At 41.8% G+C, this 20,847-nt stretch overlaps 1 protein-coding gene across 4 annotated transcripts in view; it reads left to right on the top strand.

Moving 5' to 3' along the window:
- Window positions 1-20,847, top strand: part of LOC122569842 — a 300,923-nt gene that overhangs the window by 211,804 nt on the left and 68,272 nt on the right. For all 4 annotated transcript variants that reach the window (XM_043731473.1, XM_043731472.1, XM_043731471.1 and 1 more), the window contains exons 10-12: window positions 257-346; window positions 3,574-3,791; window positions 4,347-4,485. In XM_043731473.1, the coding sequence (XP_043587408.1) occupies window positions 257-346; window positions 3,574-3,791; window positions 4,347-4,485 (447 nt within the window). The remainder of the gene's footprint in view (window positions 1-256; window positions 347-3,573; window positions 3,792-4,346; window positions 4,486-20,847) is intronic.

The following is a 20,847-nucleotide window of genomic DNA, read 5'->3' as shown; positions in this document are numbered from 1 at the left end:
CTTCGTAGTGGAAGGATTAAGCAATTGTCTTGAATATAACTTGTGTTCAAACGCGGTCATTGTTTGCTCAGCCCCAATTCCACGGTGAAAACGTTATTCCTCTATTGGTAACGCGTTTCGTCTGGACGTCTCGATTGCACGGTTCTCAACGAGAAGAAAGGAAACGGTTTCCTTTCGAGTACGTTTTTCGGAGACACTGTTGCAAGAGTCATTTGTCTTGTCGAGGAGTTAAAAGCGTTACCGATTTTGCTTTCAGACGATCGTCGTGGACGAGGGCGCTTTGAGAGAGCAGATTCCCAGGCGAGAGCTGAACCACGACCAGGCTCAGTGGATCGCGTTTTATAAGGTAACCAAAGCTTCGTTCCATTTAATTCTCGAGGGTTTCTCGTTTCGTTCTGCAGTATTTCTTCGCTGTGAGTGACTCGCTTGTACGTATATATGACCACTTCAAAGATGTTAGGGGAGATAAAGGGTAGCATTAATGATACAATAATTTACCATGTAGCTATTTCTCTAGCGACGATTATACTGTAACAACCCCCTTGCATTCGTATATCGAAAAACACAATCTCGAAAGAATTCGCTAATCTCCCCCTTCCTACAGTCGTATCCACCAGCCTAATCTCGCTGATGACTTTTCTTAGCAAATCCCGCACTTCACCGACTCCCTTCCTTTCCTGCCCGTATTATATCGAACCTTATGTCATCCCAGTAAAATTCCCTGATCTCTTCCATAAGATTCCTGACATCCAAACTTCGCATAGCACACACCAAACTTATAATCCAGCCAAACGCCCTATAACGAGCGAGCAATTCGACCAGTGACAGGCAATTCAGTGGAGGCTCATCCGTCTGAATCCGAGTTGCGACAAATTGCTTCCGAAAACGATCGCGCCTCGACAATGTCCTCTGACGGTAGGAAGGTGGAAAAAAAAAAAAAAACAGAGACAGAATCGGAGGGACAGAAATTTCGCCCAGGCCGGTTGACTGAGTGTCACGACGGTGATTCGGCAGGTTCGATGAAAAATGAACGGGCGACCGTGAGCGGAATAATTGTGCCGGGGCCCGGTGCTCTCTCGAGTCGCGGCGCAATTATTGTCGGAGAATTTATCCTGCGACTGGTGGCACTGACCGATGTTACCAATTTATCCGTGGCTCTCAACCCACGGCCGCGCGCTTAATGGCGTTTTAATGGGTCCCGTTAAAGCCAAGGAAAAAAGGAGACGCGCGGCGCGTCTTCGTCGCGCCTGGTATCGTGATCGCAATTCGTCACGGCCCTCGCAATTTTTTTCGCCCGCGACATGCGTCTGTATACACGCACCGATCCAGTAGAACGAATGTTTTGACGTGAATTAAGCATTCGTTCGGGTAATTGAGTGGCATGGGTGTCTTCGGGCTGTGATACGGTTTCGTTAGGTGGCGGTCTCAGAGGAGATTGGGAGATTGCAGGCTGTGCATCCAGAGATTTATACGATCTTCACCTTGCACTGTGCAATTTCGATCGATTAAGTCTGATTCGTGTCTTTCGAATGGGTTAGGTTGTATGGTAATTGAATGTTTGCTCGAAAGTGAACGATTAATGGTATTATCAGATTTGAATATTTGACCCTCCGTTAGTATCGTATCATACGCGACAACGATGAATTGTCGTAGGTTACTTTGTTTTGGAGAATTTCGAATATATAATATTTCGATAACACGTGGAAAATTATTTGAACTACAAAGTTACGCAATTATCGGATCGATCGTGCTATTCTGCAAAAATTTATCAATTAGAATCTCTAGCTTATTCAAAGAACTCCAACTTGGTTCAGTATAAAACGAAATAAAATTTCTTTTCTCTCCGTCTTCATGGTCTGTACGTCGTCCTTCGTGGCTCAACGACTTCGCAGCAATTATTCCGGCCATTGTGCGAACGTAAATGGCACAATGGGCGAATTCTATCGGTCTGTCGGTCGATAAAGCGACGCCGATCGAAGGTGAACCGACTTTACAACAGTTATTCGCGACCTTGTTGGAGATAATCGATCGGGAAACGTTACAAGGAGAAAATTTTGCCGATGGAAAATGTTCATAAATAACGGTCGGCTCGTGATCATCGTTGAGATAGGCAGAAACATAGCTGCAGGATTCTTCGGCGGAAAGTAAGGACTCGTCTTGTCGTTCCTGCTCGCCTGCCTCTTTCGCGAAGTATGTTGGGAACGAACCTTCGTCGTGCGTGGTCGAATAACTTGCGTTCGTGTAACATCGTTGGCGTACGCTTGAAAATTTCGAACTTTCTCGTTCGCGAGGAATCGTCGAACCCAAGCATATCATAATGTCGTTAGCGGAAGAGAGATTAAATGGTGGTGATTGATAACTAGAGTAGAACACGTGTTCAGTCTGAGCTAATTCTAAAGTACTATAACGAGTACTGAATTCTCTACTTATTTCTAAGAGATGACTCTCTGTTATTTATTCTTTTTAGGACTATTCAGTGCCAGGTTTGATGCTGTTTTCGTTTGAAATGGATGTTACGTTAATAAAATTATATTCTTCCAGACGTTTAATCTCTACTTTCACTTATTTTAATGGTTATGATAATCAGACCCTCGTTATAGTAGTAATGAGATCAGATATAGGTGTAGTATTGCAGAGTTAATGGATAGCAATTTCTGGTTTACGACTATGGCGAGAAAGCATATAAGGATTGTAGAATTTTTTACATACTATTTTTCGTTCATCTCTTCCATCCTTCTTCTGTCATTGCCAAAATATAAATATCCATTAGATATCTTTTAGTGATCTTTAGTGATCAGCAATCAATTTTCTTAATCATAGCAGACTTCCATCTTCGAAAGGCCCATTAAAATTCACTTAATTAAAATCAGCGTAAAATGCTCCGTAGAAATGTAACAAATGACTTTGGCATATTTATCATTTTTCGTTATTCTCTTTAACTGATACTTCTAATTACTCTGAACGATATATCATCCTATGTCCGTTAGGCTCTTTCAAACTTAACGGTTATTAGAACCGTTTAGCTTGGGATAAACGTTTGAAAAATTAGGAACGATCAGTGGACGGTATCTGGATGTTATTCGCAAAATATACTTACACGTAAGGTAATAGTTATTTTTCGCCACTCTGTATAATATTATAGTCTACCACGCGACCTTTCAGTGGAAGAATGTTATAAAGTGTCCCCGGATGCTAGTCAGCATAAAAGCACGTACCGCATTTGCGCGCGAATGATTTCAAGGGATAGGAATTTGTAATCGATGAAGAATTTATAAACCTGGGTGAAATTACTTCAGGAAACATTCATACCGACCAACGTATAATTATCTCAAAATAACTAATATTATATTATTGGAATACCAATTTTCCAAATATCCCACTCAAATAATATCAACCCTGGGATCTACTGTGACTAATTACAACAAAGGTATCAACTAAACTACCAATTAAAAATATCTGTTCTGCATTCTTCGTCACTCAACTCTTGCCGAAGAAAGACATAAAGAAATATATCCAACAAATATAATGGCCACTACTTTTCACTCGTCTCACGAACCTAATATTATCCTACAGGAATACGATGGACTAATGACGGAATGGCAGGCGGCAGGACGCAGGCTGGCCCTCGAGATGTCGGAGTTGAAGGAATGCAGCAGTCTATCTGGCACGTTGACGCCTCTCGGTCGGCTCCTGACGGACCCCACATTGAGAAGAACGTCGAGAGATGCCGAGGAGGCGATCACCTCGCTGGAGGAACGCGCGGCACCGCTTTTGCACCTTGAGCACGTTAGGTTAGAGAGCAACGAGTCGCGTTAGAAAGCGCGCGAATCTCGCCGCAAGCAAGACACTCGCGAGGACACCGATCGATACATTACTCGAGCTTATTGTCGTTCGTTCCCGTTTCCCTCGCGCGTGTCTTTACATCCGCTCGTTCCGCTTTAATTGTCCAGCGGATCTCTCCTTCGCACGTTCATAAAATAGCTATCGACTCGCCTATTAATTTCTCGTGTCGAAGAACCGATCCTCTTCGCGGTTTCTTTGAACGACGTGCATATGCAATGATTCTCGCCGTCGTCGTTTCTTCGAAGCTCGAAGAGTTTGCTCGTAGAGTTAGGTCGCGATGGCGAGTATATTTCTCGGCGCCACGTTCTACGTGGACGGGAAACCGTGATGGGGTACGTTTTATAACGATGACGATAACGTTTGTGTCGTGTTAGCGCCCACTCGCGTATGGAAGAGACGAGCGGCGGCGGGTTAGCGTTCGATGTTTCGTTAGCGATAACCTAGCCACTAGGGAATTCCTAACGGTGCGTCGCGATCACGACGCCTCTCTTTTATCTTTTCAGATTGTCGGTAAAACGCGCACGGAGATTAGTGGAGGAAGTGGGAAACGCAGCAACCAGGCTGGAATCGTCGTTCGAGACCCGACGCGCCACTATTCGGAATCTCGCGGTTCTCAGGAGCATCGAAGATCAGGCGCATGAGGTAAGCGATATTATGCAACTCCAATGATTTTTGGCTACTGAAGGTTACGTAATACTAGAGAATTTTTTTGGTCTTCCGCCTCAGATCGTTTTCTATGTTCCTATTAAAAAAATTTTGTAATGTGGAGAAGCAATCAAAATCAAGATTTCTTTTTCTAACTTTCTGATCAGTGTGTAGACCATCGAAAGATATTAAACGTTAAATTATATCTTCGGGATATTACACTCAACGACTGTGAAAGTTACGAATCTCTAACATCTGTGTTTCTCAATTCACTCATCCGTTCAGTCGGCTATAGAAAATAAAATAGACGTGAAAAAATTCTTACCATCCAGACCAGCCAAATAGACAAAGGATTCTTTATACCTCTACTTTCACCTAAAAAAATCATATAGTTATCAAATTTCACTGATCGAAGCAACTTCTGCTACTACATCCTCATCGAGCGATCCTCGTCAAATTGATCAAGACGTTTGCACCTTGTTTCCTCCACCACGGGTCCTTTCTTCTTAGAAACTCTTTCGACTTAACCTAGTTTCTCATATCTTCAACGGTTTCAAATCAAAGATTCGATCTCGTTTATGTAAAGTCATCAAATACACGTCATGTTCCAGTCTCCTGGTTGTTCCATGGTTGATGGTCGTGGTGTATAAGACGCATGGAAATCGCGAGTGCGATTAGCCGTGTCCCTATTCGACACGCGGCGTTATCATGGTCATTCGCGAGGGAGTGTTTGCACATAACCGAGCATAATCGATAATGGAACGTCGCTGGGTCGTTAAACGGCCGACGACTGGGCTGGCGCTGTGGGAATCGTTCGATTATAGCGATGGATCGCGGAAGGAGGATCGAGTTTCGTAATTCCTCGCCGGGTTTTAGACGAGATGGATTGGAAGGTTACGACTGGACGTGAATGGCTCCCTCGGGGAAAAGACTTTAATGCCTGGAGCTACGTCGTGCGAACGCGTGACATATCGCGAATTAGAAGAAGATCGATGTTTCTAGATCGTCACATAGATATCTAAAAGGAGCACGTGAAAGAAAAACGAATTGTTTTGATCTCTTTTATAAAATAAGACATTTTTAAACGAATCCTTTTTTGTTATAATTTCCTTGACATATGAAGTGTTTTTCAACAAGGTTCTACTATCAAATTTTTTTCAAAAATTTCAAGGTTTTCTATCAAATCTTTTAGTAAATTAATAGATTTCAAAAATGTGATTTTCTGTAGATAAATCTTACCTTTAGGAGATAAATGTCGCGAAAGAAATGACGCAACGAGATATATTAAGTAAATTACTGTTCGTATTGGAAAATTAATCACGATCGGTGCACTCCTCCTCTCATTGTTTATAATAATCCCTCGCGGGCCGTGAATCGACGGTTAATGACCAGGCGGAACTGTGTTATTTGCGATGGCTCATTGTATTATGCTAATTAAACGTGTAATCAGTTTGTCGTACACAGTGCATGCACGTCGACGAACATGTGGCACGACACGATTCGCGTGTACGCACATGTGATGGTTCCGTTTCAAACGGAAACACGTGATCCTACGTGACGGAACTATATAGACGATGTAAAACGTGTTTTTCTGAATCCTGGGAATCTAGAAACTGGAATTTACCTATGGCGCGTGGTATTGACTCGTTTGTGACGTAATCTCTGCGTGACCGTGATCCACGTGGTGGACCTTCGAGCATTTGTGATGACTAATTCGATGTTTCGTTTGATCTGCTGTGAGTCAATCAGTTTTGGTGTCACAATGTTGTTACACTCGCAACTATAAATTAATAAATCACAAATTTGTATAATGTGAACAACTAAAAGAAGGATAAGAGTATGAAGTGTTCACTTTCCAGTTTTATCGATTATTATAGTATCGTCTTTAAAAATTATCACGAATGAAATTTTAGTCCATGAGAATTTTGTTTTAACGTCATTGTCAAACCATAGCAAACAATAACTTTTTTACTTTTCATCTAATATGTGTTGAATAATGACTATACTTTCTACATAAAAATCATGACTTTTCATTGACAGTGATCGATACCTTAAAATAGAATTGACAGGTTTCTGGCGTTGAAGAAAGGTATTGGCGAGGAAGAATGAGTTAAGTTTTGTGCAAATTTAGAATTCGTAACGGAAGATGAACGCGATAAATCACAATATTGTTTGAAAGAAGTCGCCAGTCATGTAAGTCCAGTCATCGAATAAAATGGAACAAAATGTTGAATGAAAATGTACTAGTTGATTTATGATCTATCGGTTAAATGTGTCAGGAGAGGAGTTATTTTTACGATCACCGATCTAAAAAATCCTTCGGTCAACGAGGAAGTAAAACGAAACGTAAAGAAGCGGATGATGGGCTTATTGCCGCAAGATTCACACGGTCGTGATTTGAGCAGGTTAATATCGAACATTTTGAGAAAGTTCCTGACCCTCTAATGACATCATGAGTTACCCACGTGAGCTGTACTGTCTAAAGTTTCCCATCACTTTCTTATAACTTTCATCGACGCGGTCAGTTGCTTAGTGTCGTTAAGGAGGTCAATGGCATCGATGACCGAAATCTTATCCCTGCTAAATCTCGTTACGAGATGTAGCTCGTTAACCGAAGCGTTATTTAATGGGAGAGACATGACAAAGGATATTGGACAAGGTGCTCATCCACCATGTTAGTTTACGATGCCTTTATATTTAAATAAGATATATTATTTTACATTTTACATCACAGACAATATGTTATCTTTTGCCTTTAAAATTACAGATTTTGTTTTATCTTTCATTCTAAGCATTCTCCAAAGTTCCAGTGTATTACGAATTCAAAGATTGTTATCGATTCTATCAACGGCTGATCTAAACTTTGCAACATTATACAAAGTACCGGAGATTAGATACAAAAGATTCTTTGCCGGTCTCATTATGCACGTCAACGATCTTCTCTTTTATCATAAGCAAACAATTACTTTATTCACAAACCAATCACTTTTACTCACCACTGGTACAAAGTAGATCACTGAACGAACGATCTTGATAAGCCATCATGAAACATAACTACAGTCAGGATCCATCAAGCATTCCTTGGTACGACCTCCTGGAGGTCGATGTATCGCGAGGAAATGTATAGAGAAGAGCGTGTAATCCTGGACAACGATGTTGCTTTTACGGCGAATCGTCTCGCCATATAAGTCGACGTTCGATCTTGATCGAAAGGATCTCGCGGTGGTGCCTTTTATTTCACGTGACGAACAGTGGCGCGCGTTGTTCGAGAGGCGCGAGGAAGCGCGCGCGGATTCCTTGCCCCGTCGAGAAGTGGGTCGATACCGACAATTGTTTAATTGTCCGCCAGGAGCGTGGACCGCTTTCACGTGTGTCTCGACGAAAATGAAAACGACGAATTTCAGAATTGGCCCTTGTTCTTTTAATAATTTGATGCCTGAATTTCATGTTCTTTGGTTCTTTCGCTACGTTTGTATCGGTCTTTGTTATCTTCTCTTGCAAGCAAAGACTTCTTTGTAAATAAAACACCCTCGTTACAGAAGCCAGACTTAACATCGTAAGGCAAGGGGTTGCGCTGCTCAACCTTTCTGCGCTCTTTAAATCGATAAAATAGGATTTCTATAAAACCATATTGTCATTAAGAAGTTTCTTAGTTCGAAGGAAACATTCTTGATTTGCCATAGAATCTGTAGATTTTTTTCAAGCATTTAAAATTGTTTTCTCGTGTGAAACGAAAGCAAGATCGAGACATGAAAAGTTCATGGATCGTAGAGTTATGAATGCAAACTTCCAAAAAAATATTTTCAAATACAACGAACTTTGACAGATTTCTTATTTTCGTATCATCAAAAACAGGCATATTCGTTAATTTCCTTTAAAAAGAAATCGGTCTTGTGTCTATTAAAAACACCCACGCAGCAGATCCTTAATGGAACGCAGCCAATGTGATGGTGCGAACCGATGGAACGACGAGCTCGAGACAGCTCGAAGCGGATCAGCCCAGTGCATTCCGTTATTACGCGTTCCACTTCGATCGCAACAACCACCTTCGTCCTCGAGGTTGCCCTCGACGTTGACTCGCCTGCGAGCGCCGTATTTGGTTCACGGAAATAGCGCGCGTGTACACGGGTCGCTTGCTACGGCGAGGAGGAGGAGTTGGAGAAAAAAAGAAGAAGAAAAAAGCGTGGAAACGAAGAAGAAGGATCAGAGGCGGACCGATCGGGCTCGAATTAATTGCCATAACACCGGTTCCTCCCTCTCGACGAGCGCCACGTACGTATTCTCCTCTCTGGGAAAGTGTGTTGAATGCTACAATGAATCTTCGTTGTTCTGAACCGATTCCTTGCGGTTCGTTTGCTCTTTCTACTGACGTGTATTGATAGGTGACGTGGTTCTTTCTGCCGAGCAGGACATAACGAAACGGGATGTCTTTGCAATCCGTTAAATGGAAAATTTTAACGTAACAGACTAGATCCTTTATCTTCTCTAAAGTACTTTATTAAGATATCGTTGTATCGATATAATATGGAGGAAAAGTATGAAGCAATTTTTCTTCTTTCATACTAATTATTAGACTGCGGATTTCCATGCATTTATGAAAGATTTATACGTAGACAGACTTTAGATTGTAGGAAGTTAATTTATAGGAAGATGAAGAACTTATTACCGTGTAAGGAAGGTGCTTGTAATGTTAATTAATAGTCATACGTTCATTTAATGATCAACATCTAAATGAAGAAAAGTAGCTTCCGATTTTAGTAGATCTTCAATTTAACACCTGTGAACCAGGAAAGCTTCCTGATCTCTTCGGAATACCGCACGTCAGTAATACACACGTTATGTTGGAATATCGATATCGAGGAAGCACAGCGAAACTCAGCCAGTTTCCCCATTTGCCCGTGACTTTTATACTCAATTACATACGATGGATTGAAACCACGTCACGTTTCACGTTTACCCGTACTTTCCACTAAGTATCGACTTGCTAGCCGGTATTAGAGCTTCTTAGACTGACGATTACGCGGCGTCGCTCGAGATTCCGATCGAAACGTGAGGCTTTCGAAAGGAACCGCCTTCCACTGCTCGTCACGCACGGCCTTCCGATTTTCTGGCGAACGGATCATGCTAAATGCACCCAGTTCCCGATACGACGATGCGAAGAAATCGAACTTTCACGCTGCCATCGGTTTCCGATCAAATAATCATAAACAACAATACTAAGCGCAGCCCTACGCCCCTCGTAGACGATGTCTTCAAATTTTACTTGCTCCGAAAGTTATGGAAATACTTCTTCAGGTAAGGAACGAAAGTGAATGATTCTTTCTTAAGACTTTCTGCATTTTTCTTGAGCCTTTAAAAGTTCTATTAGCCTCCATTGCAATTACTTTTGTATATCTATGACAGAAATTTTAGTTCAATGATAACGCGTGAAATCGAAAAACCTTCTATCATCTACGACGTATACGAGACACACTTCGTGAAAGATTATTGACGATAACCGCGACAAGCTGGTCAGAATGAAAAATCCGTTTACGATGCAATAACGCGATGAATAACGTAGACTTACAAGTCTTTGTCCGTGGTTGGATTCAAAGATGATGAGCCCTGAGGAATCGACGAGCGCGTGCTGCATTGCCCGTTCATCTCGTAATGATAGGAAATGCGCCGATTTCTCGGACTATTAGAGGGATCGTTAGCGTGAACGTCCTATTTCACGGTTGGATATCCGTGTCCACAATGATGTACACGGTAGATTCCGCCTCGACTTGTGTGCGAGACTCGTTCTTTTTCCAGATTACGCCGCGCCGTAGTATCTCTCGAATCGGGTGAAATTTTACAAGGTTTTATAAAGATTGAGAAGCGAACAATTTGATATTAAGATGTAAACAATTCGAACCTTTGTACTTTATCTATTGTAATAAATTTGAAAAGAAAAACAATTTTTATGTAATAAGCGGCAGGTACAGAACAATCTCCCATCAAGATTCTATTCATCTTCGAAACTAATTTTCCCTGAAAACTCGAGAATAGTGGAGACATTTCTTCAAATTGAAGGAAAAGAAAAAATTGTCTTTCTACGTAATTCCGCCGTAAAGGTGAATCGATTTATCCATATTTTGGTTGGTCCTTCTTAAACGTGTCAATTTACGAAACGTTGTCCAGACTTCAATGAGTGGGCAATTGAATTTTTCCACGAACGATACGCAATACACGATTCCTTGTTGCCTGTCGATCGTGCAAGATTGATGAACGCATGACGCGGTATTGATCGCGGCCAAAGAACCGCGCTAAAGACGAACGCGTGCAGCTCGCGATCAAAGAGATCCTCGTGTTCGTTTTATTTGTCGGAGATTTATGCGCCTCGAGGGCCGTAGATGCGATCGATTGAAATTAATCGAACGTGTCTAAGCACCTGACGAATGATCGATACGAGATTGGACGTCGAACGAAGAACCTCGTCCTGGTAATACTCCTTGATGAACGACGCTGTAATGAGTGTCGTTACGTTGCTCGTTTTCTTTTTGTTCCGATCGATGCCATTTGCATTGAAAATCTTCGTCATCTTCAACGCGTAGGCACGCCATGGCGCGTTGTTTTGCAAGTGTCGATTTCACTCCCTTCATAAATATCATGTTATCAGGACTTAGATGGTGAAGTAACAAAAAATTGGCACTTACAGTGCCGTTTTTCGCACTTAATGCAACACAGAAGCTCTTTAAGCTTCGCGAATTATCACAATCCTCTTACAGTCGATATTTAGAACTCTGTATCTATTAATCTTGTCTGATCAATTCGATTCATTCTACTTGAATCTCTGCCAAGATTCTCCTCTATAATAGAACACGGAATTCTCTTAAATTTTTCTACAAAATAATGCAATCCTTCCATCCTAATAAATTGATTGCATTCTATTCTTCTGATGCTAAACGATCGTAACAGTCAACATATTCAAAACAACTGTCCAACAAAACAACAATCGCTATCGATTTTCTAATTGGCTATTTGTCATCCACCAAATATTTAGCCATACCCACCATTATATTAAGTAACAAATTTAAGATTTGCGCTATAGTGACTCACAAGGATCTTAGACTCAATTTCTCTGGCTAAAAAATTGCAGGAGGCGGCTTCTTTCCATCAGATAAAGCAGCGAGTGCTTTTCTCTGCCACAAACTGGTCCCATGCACTCATTCATCTATGACCGCGTTTACAACGCGTATCAACACAGTCTAGGTTGGTATGGCTTTCAGAAGACCTCTAGCTGCTTCGTCCCCGCCTCTTATCTAGCCATTGTACGCTCCCTCATTGTTGCGCGCCGTTTTCGCAATGTCGCGTTCCCGCCGCCACAGCCACTCCGCTTCGTTGCGTAACCAACGCCGCTGCTTTTCCCTTTCGAAGATTTTCCCTCCGATATACAGATTCATACAATTGCTTCTAGAGCCATACGTTTTGAATGTTATAAGGTTGGGGTGCGGTGGGGTGGCTATGAAAATTTCATAGACTCTCTTTGCATTTACAATGTTTGCATTTCGGCGAATATGTACTGTGATGAAAAATATGCTGTTTAATAATATTTGAGAATATTAAGTTCTTTTTTAGGAATCGTATGCGAGAATTTAAAGTTATTAAATAGTCAACTTCCTGTAACAATAAATTCCGAATACTATATCATGATTCTCAATCTTCCAAATATCCTTGATGCGTTAATTAAAGATTAACAGCAACATACGAAACCCAATTGAAAGAAAATCTAAAAATGGCTGGATTCAACTATCATCACGATGTGCCAAGTTCTAATAAAAATATTCGCATTATTGTGATTTATTAGCAAAGGAAAGGAGCCGAAGAGTTTCGCAAAGTATCAGTTGCGCAGAATGCGACACGAAGAACGCATCCGCGAGGTCTGATACCATTGTCGGTGGAAAGCGCATGCAAACAAGCCCGCAGAGACCTTTTCTACGTGTCATAACGCCTTATAGGTAGAATTCCTGCCGGCATTTCCTGTCGGGTTGACGGCGAACCTTTCCCTCTCCCTTTTGCTCCTTCACTAGACGGTTTATCGTTTCCACGAAAGAGCCCACAAAGGACAGGATGTCCACGGGTCATTGAGACTCCTTTCAGTGGATTCTATTCGCCGCCGTCTATACCTATCCGCCGATGTTTCCCACCGTGTATACGCAGAATTCATTTCTGAGGTGTTTTCAGCTTTCGTGGAAGCAACAAAATGCCGGTTTCATCTTTCCCCGACTGATTATGTCGCGTTTTCTCGAATTTAATTAAACGATCTAAGTACGAAAGCACTCGCACACGGTGGCGGTGGTAGCAGAGCAGGATCATCGAGATCTCGTGGTTAGATAGGTCGCGCCGGTTGATCGTGATCGGGATGTTTTCTGAAAATTAGTGGGCAATTAATTCGATTAATGCTCGCAATTAATTTTGCCTGTTCAGGAGTGGTTTAATTGAGTCGTCGCGTAAAGGAGAAACTAGTTAACATCGACTTCCGCGGTTCGAGATATTTGAAATTGAACAGGAATGCGATAGAAGCTTCTGTTAACGTCTTTTTGGATTCATATTCTGCAATTTGAATTTTCATGCATTTAGAAAAAATTGAAAAATGCAAAAATATGTGACAGAGTTTCATTTTCAAGAATTTTAATGGCTCGTGATTCCAAATATGTCGTCCACAGTCTACTGATCGCTATATCAGAATCTCACAATCCTCAACTCCAATTCTTATCTACCAAGTATCATCCCGAGCTTACAAACGAATTACTATCGCTTCCAACGCGTTCAACTTGGCCAAAAATAGGCGAGGTTACCTGTTACCTTATATCGTGAATATTTTGCGTCTTAATTAAAAAAGTTTTGCACCTTCGAAGGGGTGGAGACGTCGACTGTCGAAAACAAACCTCGTGGCGCTCTGTGATACCGGTAAAACACGTAGGAAAACGGTGAAATTGCGTGACTGTCGACTATTGGATAAGAAAGCTGGCTCGTGCCATTAGGCCAAACACGAGTTATCGGTATTATCCCGAGAGGTCGTAGAATCAACTTCCGGAGTAGTCGCGGGACACCGACGGCCGGTCTGGCGAGGGTATCGAGTGTCTGCCACAGCGCAATTAGAACGAAAAGGAAGGTTAATGGGATTAGCGTGGAAGGCCAGCGTGGATTTTCCAGTAACGGAGTCTCGGTGCTGTTGTTCGAATAAGAGTCGAGATCGTACCATGGGGAAATCGAGAACAATGATCGGTGCAGTTTGTCTGGAAAAGGGTATTAGGTGGATTTTTAGAGAATGGGGAGACTTTAATTGCCGATGGTGGTAAGCACGATTGGGATGGTACGCTTATAAGTATCAGGTATACTCGAATAGGATCGGGAATATTTTACGATTATCGAGAGCTAATGGAAACTACTTAAATTGGTTGGAATATCGTTGGAGCAAAAGAAGTACTTAATGTAGCAATATCTTACGTCGTTTGTTTTAAGTAATTGTAAAATACTGTTGCAATAATGTGAAATTCCATCTGTATGGTTATTCAACAATCTCTAAAGGATCCTTAATTGAGTTTCACCTCTCAGCTGATTTCACGCGAGAAAAAGTTACCAATCGTTATTATGCCGTTGCAAATTTGAATTAAAACAAGCAATCAGAAGTTTAATCGCTCGAAAGATCCATCAGAAAGAACGCTGTTACGATATTTTTTCAATGGATCTTAAGGAAATATACTAAATGTTCCGCGCAAAGAAGAAACAACGTTTGAAAGAACTCTTTGACTCGACCAGGTCTGAAATAATAACGACCAGCAGTGGCACGGTCGAACACGGTGGCCCTTAAACGCGCGTTCGAAGGGGAGACGGTCGTTTATGATCCGGCCGTTTATTGCGTCGACGATCGAGACCCTGTGTACGAAGAACGGTTGTAGAACCGCGGGTAACCGCGAACGGGCTGTATAATTTGCCAATTATTGCTAATTGAATGGCATAAACGGCACGGCAGGCCGAGACATTTAATTATCGGCTTACCAGGACTTCCCACGTTATTGGATCTCGCGAGTGGCGACCTCGCGAGAAAAACCATCCGCCCAGCCGCCTTGGTAATCCACCTTTAGTGCCGCTAATACCCTGTGACTGATTTAAAGTTCGTTTATCATCGAGTCACACAAATGTACGCATGCACTTGTATAAGTACATAAAAAGGTCGAGAGAAGGAGAAGGATGGAGAATGACGAGAGAGGCTGGCAAGTCGATGGACGAACAGAGACCAGACTATTACTCCAAGAAGTTATGGTTATAGATTATCGCTGGACAGAGAGAGGACGAAGAATCGTACAACCGTTAGGAGAGATTGAGAGATTCTCGCCGTTGGAAAGTGGCTAGCGGAGAAAGAGTTAAAGGTTGAACCGGAGAAAATAAACGAGAAGAGAGGAAGACGGAGATAACGTAATCGTTGGTTAATTCGTTGACGATCGTAGTTCGTCAAGCGTCGAAACGTGTACGCGCCGGCAATTAACTTCGTAATCAGGCGTAAAGCCGATAGGTCTGTGCACCTATCCAACAGAAATATACGATTACAGATCGAAATACACTGTATGAGAGCAAGAGAGATGGTTCGATTAACGTTTGTTCGGTCTCTTTTATGAAACCTCGATCGTAATTCTGTCGCTTTCCCTGAAACTGACCGGCACGCTATTTAGGCGAGAGCCGAGTTTCAAATAATAAATCGAGTTGCGCGTGCCTCGCCAGTGGATGCTGTCTGGAACACGCCATCGAAAGCTTCGATCCTCCACTCGGTCTGAATAAATATTGATTCGCCGATCGATGCGCGCCAGGCAACTTCGTGCAGTCTGTGATCGTATTGTACTCTATTTTCCCGTCAATCTTATCTTTTAGATCCGTATTTATTGCATTGAGTTACTTATTACGCAGTATATAAAGCATGTGGACGGTCATCGTAGAAAGCTTTTATTGTAACGAGAACTTTTCGAACTATTCTATCCTCCACATCTTTCACTAAACGTAATTTTCACTAAGGGACTGAGAATCGGAAGCGGTAAATAAGCAAAACTATGTCATGCGTTCATTCAAACATATTCTCCGAGCAGATAAAGCATTCAAACTTGTTGTATGGAAAATCAGAGGAAATCGTAAAGCACAAAGTCCCGTGGAAAGGTTCGCTGCGTAACCTGTTGTCCTAAATCAAGCGGAACGATGCTACTTTCAAGACGAATTCCGCTTTCGCGCGTGCATCTCGTACGCGAAAACGGGAAAGAGCGGTCAGATAAATAGCGAAGTACCGCGAGAAAGAAGTCTTCTCAGAGGCTCACACGTATACACGTAAACTTGCACGAGGATATGGGGGAAAAGATCGAGCGCCACGAGCGAAGATGCTCGCAAGATAGATCTCGTAGGTAAAAGAGGGCGAAATCCTGGAGCGAACGCGGCTCGATCCATGGATCACGTTCGCTACCAATGCTCGAGAGCGTAACCTCACGGGCCTTCTATCGCACGTGTACACGCCGTGTAAATATTTGTATGATGCACGGCCTGAACCACTCGTATCTTAACAGAATCTTTGCCACGCCGTGTACACATATAATCTCCGGTTGATATCGCGCCGAGCAAAACGCTCCACCGTCCCGGGGAATAAGATCGTTTTCAAACGTGTCCCGAAGGATGAAGTATCGACTCGACCCGCACCTCGCCCAGTTTCTGTGAGAATTCGCCTCGACCTCCAGAGCTGCATCTTCAAGATGCTCCATTTTCAAGCGGAGAATTTAAATGTCAATGTAGATCGAATACAACACGTAGCGTATTCGAACAAAATTTTTCAAAGTTCGAATATTATCTTTATCTAGACGTTTTCGATGTCACCTTGCTATGCTATCTTAGGGTAGAGCAGATAGATTATTTACATATTTTAATAAAATAGAAAATTAACAGAGAATTTAAAAATAAGGGTTGATATAAATAATTAATAAAAATGGGAATTAATATAGAAGATTACTTTCTTCGCTCATCTTTCGTAGAGAGAAAATTCTCCCTGAAACTTTGTAACCAATTGTTCGATGATTTGCATTAGTAATCGTGAAAAATCAGAACAGAAAATTCCAAATATTTCAATCGTCTAAATTGCTTCAAATTCTCAAACAAGCATCACGTTCTCTTAATATTATATCCTAAAGTTAATGCTTGATACAAGGTATCTATAGAACATGATGTGAAGAATGCCGACATGTCATTGTCCGATTTTTCGTTTTAATTCCCACATATCTCGGCCGCGTGCCGCTAAAATATGCGAGGAACACGGTGGATCGCGCGTTGGAATGGCGGCTTAATGTCGGCGAAATATCGGCGAGATTATTCGGTCGGGCTTGATTGGAGATGAGCAAACTCGATAAACGGGCTGAGTCCCCGCGAAAGAATTTTCAGGTCTGGGAGCAGGTGTCGTGTACCGGGCAACCTGTTTCACCGCGTCGAGAGAAAACGACGAAACAGCCAGCCTGCCGCCTTCTACGATGCCCTGCTCTCGTATTCAAATTCCCTGCAGCCCAGCCGACAACAGACTGGGACGAATCGACGATGAATGACGTTAAATGTTGGGTTACACTCCAGTGAACGTTTCGTCTCCCACCTTTCTTTTTTTCTTTTTTTTAAGGTGATTTTAAATTTCGTATGGAGGAATTTTGATTGTTTCTTTTTTTCCGTTCCTTCATTGAAAGAACTCCGTAATTAAGCTTACTCTATAATTAAGGAAGACATTGTAACCAATCCAAAATTTTATGAACCGAGGAACGATCATCTTCTCCTGTGTTGATTTTTGTCGTTTCAATTTAACTAAAAGGGATGTGGAATTTTAATATCTTTGCGAAACAAATCTCAGTGAGAAAAATGCTCACCTTCCCTGCGGTTTTCCGATGATTTCGTGAAAGTATCATTGTGGTTGTATGATGACTTCGTCCACATCTTCCTGGTCACGAATTAGCGGTTTCTGACCCGGAAATCGTCTGAAATCCATACGAGTGTGGTAGCGCTTTCGACGAAATTGATCTCGATATCCTTAATTCGTTTGGAAGGGGATAGATTTTGGAGAAATCCTTGAGCAAATTGTATTTGTTTGCATTGTACACCCTATAGAGATCCTTCGACTGCCATCGACAGTGTCGTTCACTTGAACGGAGGCTGTGTTTCATCTTGTGATCCGAAATATAATGAGAGATTGGATATCGATAAATTTCGATTATTCGTTCCTCTTTCAATTTTCTGTCTATTTATCTTCTTCGTTTACAGTACGGGGCCACGTTCGTACTGCGAATTATAATTCTGACGTGAGAAATGTTATATACAGCTATTATATATTTCCTTCTACCTTAACTCAAACAATTAAACAACTCTATCATACTCGTTGAACAAGTCATTAAACGAATCTCGAGATAACGAATTGAATATTCGCCAGCTATCAACGTTCCGATCTCCACTGGATATCGCATTTATCTCTGAAACTGTTGAACGAAAATAGCTATAGTGGCTCACAAAAGTATTTGAACACTTATAGAAACTTTGCATGAATACAATAATGTAGATATATATTTGAGATTATCATTCATGTTGTGTATTAATTTTTTATTGGCTGCGCTTCTTTTCACTAGCTGTATGTTTGTATTGAGTGAATTGTAACCTTTATGTATGTACTTTCGTATTGATTCGAAATACTATTATGATGATAATGTGAGTAACGTTTCATTACAATGTCAATGAAATATCAAAATGAAAGGGACGAAAGAAGAAAAGAAAGAAATCAGGTTGGGAAACGATTAATCTAATTCGAAACTTAAATCTGGACATTGGAAATCAGGATACAGCGCAAGGCTGGAACTTTCTCTGAAAATCGGGCGAACAGCGTCGATCTCGGGGCGTTATCGAGGCTACGTGACAATCGATCGGCAGGAGTCCGTTCCACGATCGATTCTTTGTCCAGCTTCGCGACGATAAGCCGCGTCGAATCACGAGACGTTGACTGCAACTGATTTTGCAACGACTCTTAAGCCTCTCGCATAAATTATACGCGCGTCTCTGTTCCTCTGTCCCGACTTGTCTATTACGAAACACGATCACCGTCTTTGTTCCTCTAGTTCGCTCGAACAACTGTAGTCATCGCGATGTGACTTTTATTACCGTGTCTTAACCTCTGGCACCGGGTACACCGGCCCCAGTCGACTTTGTCGCACGAGTTTCACGCGTTTGCGACACCCTTGCACTCGCGATCGAACCAGATTCTTGATCGTCGATGGGAAAACTGGTTGACGATCGAAAGTTACGACTTTCTTGGGTTGCCGTCGATGAATCATTTTGCAATTTGTAGAGAAGAAGGGATTACTGTCTTTCCTTAGTTTCTTTTGCTGATCGTTTTCCTATATCTCTGTCCAATAAATTCTGTTCAGATATCATTCACTCATCTGCCAATTTATTCTTAAAAACAGAAACATCCGTCATTTTCTCCATATCGTCACCTATTAGCGAGCCATTGCCAACGTCGCACCATCAAACTCACACTGGAGATCCGATATCAACGAGTGAGTCACCAAGTTCCACTGACGTTCCGAAGGAACGCGGATCGGTCGACTGGTTCCCGGAACGCTCTGGTATGCTAATTGCGATCGTCTTGCGTACTCGAGCACTCTCGAGCATTGTCGTATGCGTGCACAGCGTGTACACGCACGTTGATCGAGTCGGTGCATCGTTCCACCTCGTACGCCCTTATGCTCTTTTTCTCCACTTCTCGCTGCCTTCTCCGCCTCTCTGTTGTCGCTCTCGCGGTAGAGAACACGTGGAAGCGCGGAACTCGTTCTAAGGGTGCGGTTACGACATTGTAAACCGATCGAGATCGCGTTCACGCGTCACGTGACCGTGGCTAACGATCCCGCGGAAGCGACTAACTCGCCTCGTTAATTACGAGCGTATGTTGTCGAACGAATGACGGAGAAACGATCCTAGCAGGTGTGATTAATTGCATCGTCACTGGACTTTAATCCTAGTATACCGATCCTAGCAACCGAGTATTCGTGTTCTTATTTGTGTATTTGTCGTAAGAAATATCTATTTTATGGATATATTCGCACACGATTGATTCTATAGACTTTCCATTCTTTGGATACTTCTGCGTTTAAATTTGTGCAAACGTTTTAAATAAGCTTTAAGTTTGAAATTTCCAATTTAGTTATACATTCATTGAATAACAGCATTTTGATCGCTTGGATAATGGCTGAAACGATGGTTAGATATATTCTAAAGGAGATCTAAAGATAATCGTGTGTTTAGTTTTTCCTATTATGGATTTACGAAAAAGGAAATTCCTTTGGGATATCTTGATTACCAAGGGGAACGACTATCGAGGGAGAACATAAAGCGGTAAGGGATTTAGTGGTTCGTCGTTTGGACTAGCCAACAGGGTCCTGTTTTAAACGTTTTCGAGGTAAAGCAATTTAGAAAACAGGATCTCTCGAGGATAGGTATTATACGAGACAATAGAACACGTAACTTATATCAGTGGTATTCTGAAATATGAAACCTCCTGGGAGCATCACATTCGATCTTCGAATTATCTTCTTACCTTTATCTTAACTCTTTGACCGCAAGTGTTCTCGTCTACCGTCAGGATCTTCTGATTAAATCTTTCTTCTTGATATACGGTTGTGTAAGTACAAAGTGTAATTGTTTTCTGACCGTTCATTTTCATCATCGCATTCACTAATTACCTACTATCCTTTGTATATTTTTCACACGTTTCGCTATATCGGCTTCGCTGCCTGATTCTTCTTGACAGGAGATTTGCATACATTTCTCGCTACTCCAAGGCATGTTTTTTACAACATTTCACAACTAATTTTAAATTCTCGACTCGAAAGGAAGATTGGTTACAGACAAACCGTATGTGGAATTTTAAGTGAAATTACAAATGAAACTAAAGTTTCTAAAAAACACAGCTTTTATCGTATCGACGAAATAATAACAGCGAAGCATTGAGAACATGGTAACACAAAAACCATAAAACATTTAAAAGACGAATATCAAAAATGCGAACAAAGTTATTTATGTAGCAGTGAGCAATAATCGTAGAATTCTTAAAATCGCAAGGAAACATTTTTTTCCGTGTGCCTTACCCAATCCCAATCTATCTTTCCAAACTTCCAAGAAACTATTCCAAGATAAACCACACTCTCTAAAAACATTGTGCAGAACGCGAGGAACGCGTCGTGACAAATTTTTCGCGCGGGCCGCATAGTCGATGCGGGGAATCTCGAGGCGAATTCCACCGATGCTAATCGCGTCTGATCTCTCCGTTGGAGCCGGCTTCTTCTCCAC

Source organism: Bombus pyrosoma, linkage group LG7 (genome assembly GCF_014825855.1).
Source record: "Bombus pyrosoma isolate SC7728 linkage group LG7, ASM1482585v1, whole genome shotgun sequence".
Taxonomy (NCBI): Eukaryota; Metazoa; Arthropoda; class Insecta; order Hymenoptera; family Apidae; genus Bombus; species Bombus pyrosoma.
The sequence above is the reverse complement of the archived record's forward strand: the minus strand, read 5'-3'. Positions and strand labels throughout refer to the sequence as shown.